This window comes from Citrus clementina, unplaced genomic scaffold (genome assembly GCF_000493195.1).
Source record: "Citrus clementina cultivar Clemenules unplaced genomic scaffold, Citrus_clementina_v1.0 scaffold_3, whole genome shotgun sequence".
Classification (NCBI taxonomy): Eukaryota; Viridiplantae; Streptophyta; class Magnoliopsida; order Sapindales; family Rutaceae; genus Citrus; species Citrus x clementina.
In genome coordinates, this window is record NW_006262339.1 from 32,259,247 (window position 1) to 32,267,955 (window position 8,709).

The window sequence follows — 8,709 nt, forward strand, 5'->3', positions numbered from 1 at the left end:
GCTGTAAACCTAGTAGCTAGCCTAGAAGTTAGAATGAAAGATACACGTGAAGAGCTGAAGAATCCCAGGTGGCAAAACTGTTATGAAGAGATTCCCATGCAGTTAGATGCAGCTGGAATTAGTTGATAGTTTAGCTATTGTTAATTGTGTATTTGTTATTTTGTTAGTTAGATTGCTTAGCCATGATTGGTGTGATTAGAAAACATTAGATTCAACTATAAATACTGAGCCAAGCTCATTATTGTAAATTTAGTTTTGTGATAATAGAAAAACAGATCTTCATCTTCCTCATCTGATCCTCAAAATCTAACTTCCCTAGTGTCTTCGTAAGATTCTTCAGTTAAAGTCGTCATTGGTTCAACGTTGACATGAAGTGATCCACTGTGAGAGTCTCCATAGTTTCATGCAATAAACTATCAATAAGTTACCTACACATCATCAAGATACTTTCTCTGTTGTGTGGTGGCACAAGATTATTGAGCAGCGAGCGAAGTTCTCGAATGTTCCGGCCATATTTTAATGATTTGATAAGAGAACAAAATGTGCATGCATTTAACTTCCATGCAAGGAACACATATTTTAAGGCTAGCAAAAAGGAAAAAGGTGATAATGAAAATATATGTCCCTAGTAGCATGATAGGGAAGGAGAAGGGATCTGAGCTGCTCGAAGAAGGATGAATAAAGAGATATTTCTGTTTTGCATAAAGTTGTGGAGAGTGGAAACAATAACGAAACTTACACGCCACGAAGAAAGACAGTAAATGTCAGTCGAGTTCCTAGAAGCTAAAGCTATATCCAATAGGAGTAAAGTCCTCGTTGTTCCACACACTTTATGACATTTGCTAATTAATATGCAAATTATATTCATTAAGCAAGTTGTATCTCCCTTCACTGAGATATAATATAGTAGTTAAAATAAGATACTGAATAAGCTAATTAAGCTATCCAAAAAGATTTACGACAAAAATTGTGTATCTTTAAATGACTGTTATTGCTTTAATTTTTTTATATAATTTTTTTAAATGAAAACACTTTTACAACATGATTAGAATTAAATATTTTCAGAAATCCAAATCTAATCCACTAGTAAAGATAATAACAATCAGGCTCGCAAGCCATGAAGGTGAAAAGTGCACTAAACTTAGAAAGACTATTGACCCAGCATTCCACCAAGAGAAGCTCAAGGAATATATATACCTTTATGTGTACTAATGGAATATTAAGTTCCATAATGCCATCATTTTCTTGCTTTTGATACAGCTTATGCTGCCTGCGTTTTACCATAGTTGCAGGGAAATAATTACCGAGTGGGAGAATTTGATGTGTACTGAAGGATCATGTAAGTTGGATGTATGGCCTTATCTTGTAAATTTGATAAGTGATGTGATTTGTCAAATGGCTTTTGGGAGCAACTAAGAAGAAGGAATTATAAGCATTTTCCAGCCCCAAACAGAACTAGCCGATCTCCCCTCGCAAGCTTTACAGTGAGTTTACATTCCAGGATGGAGGTGCAAAAAATAATCTCTGGCTAATTTGAAAACATGTATATCCCAAGTTATTTACTAACACATTAATCATAAAGTTGGAATTTACTTATGACGATAGTAAGTATTAGTCTCCTGTTTCGTTAGTCTTTTTTATTTTCATTTATGTAAATGTTTTTAGACAGTTGTACTTTATTAAGTGCAATTTCCGTTGTTATTGTTGCAAAGAGTGAATTTTCATATTTTTTAGAGTGCAGACTTGTGCACTTAAGAAAAACGGTTTCTTGTTAATCTCATTTTAGTAAATTTTTACTGCTTATATATAGATATGTCCCTACTAAGAGAAACAGGACAATGATGGACCTTAACAAGGAAATCCGCTCTTAGAAATAATGAAAACAGGGGAAGCTAAAAAGGATGACTTATTAGGTTTGCTTATGGAATCAAATTTTAGAGAAATTAAAGAACATCGAAACAACAGACTTAAAGGGATCAGTAGGGACGCTGTTATCTGTGGCTAAGAATGTAAACAATTTAACTTTGCTGGACAAGAGGATACTTCAGTTTTGCTTCTTGGCACAATGGTTTTGCAAGTCTTTGGTGATATGAAAGTTGAAAACTGACTTCGATGGATTGAATCACCTCAAAATCGTAAGTATATATAACTCTAGGATTTCATTGTGATCAATATTTTCATCACACAATTATGTATCTGTTAGGATAATAATTTAATATTTATTTAGATACCACTCCCAATGATATTTTTAATATGTATGGATATCATAAATCGTAACATTCTTTATCCATGCATCTGTGAATTCCAAGTAATCACACAACAAACCATATTTTTATTTTATTACAGAAACTAAAAACAAGTTTCAAATTCAAGTACAGATCACACCACACTTGCATCTCACAGCAACAACAACAACTGCAGCAGCAACAGCAACAACAACAAGAAGGTAAAGAAGCCGTCACACAAGCTGCTTATTTAAAAAATAATTGCACACACTTAACTATTTTAATGTCAAATCGCTCCACAACTAAGAGCACAATCCATGTCTGGAATGGCACTCCCTAGCGATGGAAATTTTCAAGGCCTGGCCTTTAGGAGCTCTGTTTTCCCCTTTTGATCTCAATCAGCTTGTCATGGATGCACCACGGGAAGCTGAGAAAATGGTCTCGATTCATTCCTTCTCGTTTATACCGACCCCAGTAACTTGGATGGTAAGTCACATGGTACCAAGCTGAAGCTTTTGCGTATACAGCTTCATGGCTAGAATCTGACTCATTCTTCTTCTTGTTGAACCAGGTCCTGGCTTCTTTTCTTAATGACCTTACAGCAAAAGTGATTGCTTCCAAGTCTCTTTTCTTATCAAAGGACTTTGCCATTTCCATGATGCACCCACTCAGTATTTCAGCCTCAGTTTTGATCCCATAATAATCCATCAAGTTCCCCAACTTGATATCATACTCAGTTTTGTAGTTGAAAGCATCGATGATGTAGTGCTTAAAGCCATCAACTTCCATATCAGTATCATAGGACTGCATTGCCACTTCCTTAGTAAAGGATTTCATAGTGGCTGTTGATGGTGCAATGCCTTTTACCTCTCGATAAAGCTTCCCAATGACACGCTGCGATTCATAGCAGGTTTTGTTTTGCTTCTCCATAAAGTCTGGATATTTCTTGACACGTAGTCCACTGGGTATTGTGGCTGCGACTCCAGTTTTGGAGAAGTCCACTGCAATGGAGGATAGCTTTGCAAGCTCAAGACATTTGCTGCTCCTCGCCTTGTCAGGTTCTGAATCTGCATGCACGACGTGGGCATTGCAAATTATGCCCAAGCTGTCATTGACTATGTAATCGGCAAAGTATTCCTCTACATCCTGCAGCATAGAAATGTTAAGGGGCAAAAAAAGGATCACGGCAGATTAAAGAGAGAAAAACAAATGATGAGAAGTTTTTCAGGATAAGATGATACGCTGCAATGCCTTTGGCTCGAAGAAATTAGAAATGACAGAGTGTAATTACAAAAGAAACTAAGCAAATAGAAAGAGTTTATTCATGCATATGAATGAAATAAATCTTAAAACATTACTAGAAGATTGAGCAATACCTCGATTGTCACGTCACGATCCAAAACCTTTTCTGGTGCCGGAGTATAATCCATTGGTCGAAACTGAAGTGGAGGAATAAGTTCGTGGTCCCAGCAGACAAAGTACACGTCACCGTCCAGGTCACTTCCCGAGCATTCATTTGTATGGGGTCTAACAAATAATGCAACCATTGTCAGTTTACACAGGTATATATCTGAGCATTTATCAAAACAGAACAAGTCGTAAAAAAATGTTCCAATAGAATCTATTGAAACTTTCATTAAGAATAATCTATTATGAATCATACCATAAGTCATTCTTGGGGAAAACCAGAAAAAAAAAAAAGCTTACCTTTTTCCTTTTGCCGGGAAAACAACACAATCCACCATGTGATGCAAAGCAGGTACGTCCACAGCCCTTAGCACACGCATGTCTCCTGGGTGTAGACATGGATTTTTAGCAACAACCACCTTTCCCTCCACAACACTAAGTTCTCCTGACCGATTGTTGCAGGAATTATCCAAAAACTCTCTTCTTCTAGAGGCAGAACATTGAACAAATACCTGACCATATTCTAATGTGCCTGTTTCATCAAGACATCCCATCATTGCTCGTCCATTCTGGATAAATATCCTTGTTCTGGTTCTCAGCTCCAGCAGATTTGATGCGCGGAATGTGTGTAGCATCATTGACAGAAACGGTTCTACATCAGGCTTATAACCACACATAAGCATTTCTTTCAAAACATTTGTGTTCTCCCCTGATGACATCAGTTCCAGTGCCTCATGTGCCTTCAAAGGATCTGTTAAAATGGCATCTAATTGCGCGACGCCCTCTCTCTGCTTCTTTTCAAAAACACGATCTCTAATGCCAAGAGTAGACAAAAGGGTTATCAACTGGCGATTAAGGAAACAGGGCTGATACTTGCTATTTGCCAAAATGTCTAGACTTGTGCTTTCTGATTTGTACTTGAGCATACTCTTCCTCAATGATAACTTTGTTGATGAAGTTGGATCAACTGCTACAACACCTTTGTACCCACCATATCGAATCTGAAATGCAGATGGAGTATAAATCGTGAAACCACAATTTTTAGCCACAATTTCGGCTAATTCGGCAGATATTTTCCCTATACCATCCGAGAAACAATATGTAATCCCATCGTCCTCCACCTCTACATCAGGAATGATTTCAATATCACTACTGTCAACATGCAGTGCCTCTCTAGATGAGCTGAAAGACTGACCAAGTCTAGCAGCATACTTTGCAACATTCTTTATGTCGCGAAAATCACCCATTCTCTCTCTGATAGATGCTGCGGTAAGCTCAGGCCTGGATGCAAACATCCACAAAGAATTATCTTTCACTTGACTATTTGAAAATGCCAGAGTTTCAAACTTCTTATCTCCAATGACTATCCCATTTCTTAGAGTTGAGAGTACTCTTTCATAAATTCTTGTATGCCTTTCTTCATTGGTGGAAGATGTCACAGGAGACAAAACTGTTGAGTACAACTTATCCAAGTCCTCATCAACAAAAGAAAGGCGAAGAAAGTTGTCAATTTCATCTGGATAACTTCGTACCACACGATTTGATAGACTAATCTCCGGACCAGAGAAATAAACTTTAGATGGGGTTACCAAAACCTTGTTTACATAAATCAACCCATCATCCAAGGCAACAGCAGGGGATGTAAGAAATCGCCTAGATAAGACATACTTCCTATATTGCTCTTCAAGCCAGCTTACAGGCTCATAGCAGCATTCTCTAAGGTGAAATAGCGTCTCCAAAGCATGTTCTATGTATTCCATCCTGATTCTACTCGGATCCACCAAGCGAAAGAATTTTGCATCAAGTGCAGGCCCTGGAATGCAGCCATGTTGAACTAGAGAATTGATTTTGAACAAGATTTTGAATTGCAGTTTAATGCCATGAGGTGGACTGATCATCGGGACAAGATCAGTATTGCAAGAGAATGCAGAGCCTGGTACTAGAGTGAACTGCACTGGACTTTCTTTGTAGTAGAAGAAATCTTTCAGAGTTTTCGGAATATGAGCCCCTCTGGGAAGTTCCAAACACATAGCAGATGATTGTCCAATGCTTGAAGATGGAGTAAAATCAACTTCACGAATCCAGTGGACATCTTTCTCATAAATCTTAGGAGCACCATGCAACTGGCAACAGAAAAAAAAGAAAACAAGCTTTTAGCTTATGACATTTGAAAGATGTAAGCTGATCGATCATACATCACGGTATTGAAGTTATAGCTTTCTTGTAAGTGATCAATTTGCAAAAAGCTGCATTTCTTGGTACATGACATGAAGTGATTCTTAAAAAAAAAAATCAGATTAATAATTTGTAATAAAGAATACAAACCTGAATGACAAGATACTTATCAGAGTGACGACTGGAACGGTGAAGCACAATCTGCCAAATGCTTTCATAGGAGAGCTCAAGCTTATAATCTACAGATGCACAAGACAGAAAGAACATGAATTTTCTGAGGTCCGAACACAGTTTCACAGAAACGTTTTCCTGCGACCAGAGCACAGAAAACTTGTCCTCGGAAATTTGGCATCCAAAATTCAACTTCAGATCATCATCCAACTTGGAATACGGGCTCCTTCTCTTTGCATCGGAAGCTTTTAGATAAGATTTCCCGTACCACAAAAGACGCCCAGCAGCCAACGACTTGATTAGTTCCGCAGCTTCCACAGTTGTGAACTCAACTATAGCATGTGCTCTTGAACCTTCCTTTTGTCCAACTTCAACATTAGAAACAGTTCCTTCACCGGTATGTAGCTCCAGAAATTCCTTCACAGCTTTGGAAGACACAAGTGAAGCAAATCCAAACAAACTGATCATCTTAGCCATTTCGTCAATGCAATTTCAACTGCAGTTTCAATTGTGCATTATTGAAGTTAGCAACTCATACAACACCAACTTACGCAATCAATTAACGATAAAAGGCGACACATGCTCATACAGAAATATATAACTAGGACAGAAAGCAAATTCAAAACCAAATACAATAAGCAAATGAGTTACCAGGAAACAGTGATTACTCACGGAAGCTTGCAGCAAGCGATGTCAATGAACACTAAGTAGCTTTGTGAGAAACAAATGGTGATCAAGGAGGGAATATATAGAGAGAAAAGCTCGTTAATGCCTTCTTCTTGGTCTTCAGTTTTCAATACTAGGAAACTTATCATATAAGCTGACTTGACTATGACCTTTGGGCCCCATTGATTGTGTAGCTGCTTAAGTTCGCCCAAACTCCCATGTGACTGACACGTCTCGACATCTCATTGGTTGAAATGTGCCAGATGAAATAGCTAGTTTTAATTCAACACACAGGGTCACGCGGAGTTAGAAAATGCCATGTTGTGTCCATAGTGTCTTCGTAAGATTCTTCAGTTAAAGTCGTCATTGGTTCAACGTTGACATGAATTGATCCACTGTGAGAGTCTCCAGAGTTTCATGCAATAAACTGTCAATCATTTACGTACACATCGTCAAGATACTTTCTCTGTTGGGTTGTCGCACAAGATTATTGATCAGTGAGCGAAGTTCTCGAATGTTCCCGCCATATTTTAATGATTTGATAAGAGAATAAAGTGTGCATGCATTTAACTTCCATACAAGGAACACATATTTTAATGCTAGCAAAAGGCAAAAAGTGATAATGAAAATTACTGTCCCTAGTAGCATTACAGGGAAGGAGAAGGGATCTGAGCTGCTCGAAGAAGGATGAATAAAGAGATAGGTGCTTTTGAAATATTTCTGTTTTGCATAAAGTTGTGGAAAGCGGAAACAATAACGAAACTTGCATGCCACGAAGAAAGACAGTACATGTCAGTCAGGTTCCTAGAAGCTAAAGCTATATCCAATAGGAGTAATAGTCCTCGTTATTCCATACACTTTATTATGACACTTGCATTTAGTTATTCATATGCAAATTATATTTCATTAAACAAGTTGTGTCTCACTTCATTTAGATATAAAATAGTAGTTAAAATAAGATATTGAATAAGCTAATTAAGCTATCCAATAAGATTTCCGATAAAATTTGTATATTCTTAAATGACTGTTATTGCTTTAATTTTTTTATATAGTTTTTTTTTTTAAGTGAAAACACTTTTACAACATGATTAGCATTAAATATTTTCAGAAATCCAAATCTAATCCACTAGGAAAGACAATGACAATCAGACTGGCATGCCATGAAGGTGGAAAGTGCAGTAAACTTAGAAAGACTATCGACCCACCATTCCACCAGGAGAAGCTCAAGGAATATATATACCTTTATGTGTACTAATGGAATATTAAGTTCCATAATGCCATCATTTTCTTGCTTTTTTTTTAATGAAAATCCACTACGATGGTGGGGGGTTAGGCAGGGACCCCTACCTGTAAATAAATCAATCAATCAATGAACATAAAGAGGGGGATATAAACCAAAACCTTTCAAGAGAAGCAAATGATTTAGTGATCAATAAAAAACCAATACAAATCAAGGTGATTAATGTTGAATACATGGAATTTCGAGAGTGTCCAAATGAAGAATGCCTGATAAACCAATTGGAAGGTCTCCAGGATTGAAAAATCGCTGACAAGTATGATGAGTACAAGCCTAGTTGGCCATAAAGTCAGCAGCAGATGCAGCTTCTCGAAAAACATGCCTGATAATAATAGATGGGCTAGAAGCCAATGCTCGAACACGCTCAAGGAGGTAAATAAAATCCCACTACACGAATCCACTTGAAATAGCCCAAGAAACCACTGTGGCTGAATCAGATTTCACCTCAAGATCAAAAAAATCAAGTTGAGCAGCAAGATCTAAACTCTTTAATAAAGCTATCAATTCAGCAAGAAGAATAGATTGGTGCCCCAAAAAGGAACCAAAGGCAGCTAATACCACACCTTAATGATCTCACAAAACACCACCTATAGCAACCATACCTCAGTTTCCCCTAGAACAACCATCCACACTCAACTTCACCACCCCCGACGGCGGTTTCATTCAAGAAACCAATCGAGGTGGTCTACAGGGAGGCATGATAATCCACAACCCTCCCCAATCTGAGTATCCAAAATATCCCTCAACTGAGATGGATTGAAACCAAAC

At 37.7% G+C, this 8,709-nt stretch overlaps 1 protein-coding gene across 1 annotated transcript; it reads right to left on the bottom strand.

Moving 5' to 3' along the window:
• Nucleotides 1–2,449: 2,449 nt before the first annotated feature.
• LOC112100401 (probable RNA-dependent RNA polymerase 1) lies at nt 2,450–6,455 on the bottom strand. Its single transcript, XM_024189888.1, has 4 exons — nt 5,958–6,455; nt 3,933–5,755; nt 3,602–3,752; nt 2,450–3,371 (listed from the first exon to the last, which is right to left on the bottom strand). The coding sequence occupies exons 1-4, from the start codon at nt 6,453–6,455 to the stop codon at nt 2,592–2,594; spliced, it is 3,252 nt and encodes a 1,083-aa protein (XP_024045656.1). The 3' UTR covers nt 2,450–2,591.
• Between the last annotated feature and the right edge of the window lie 2,254 nt (nt 6,456–8,709).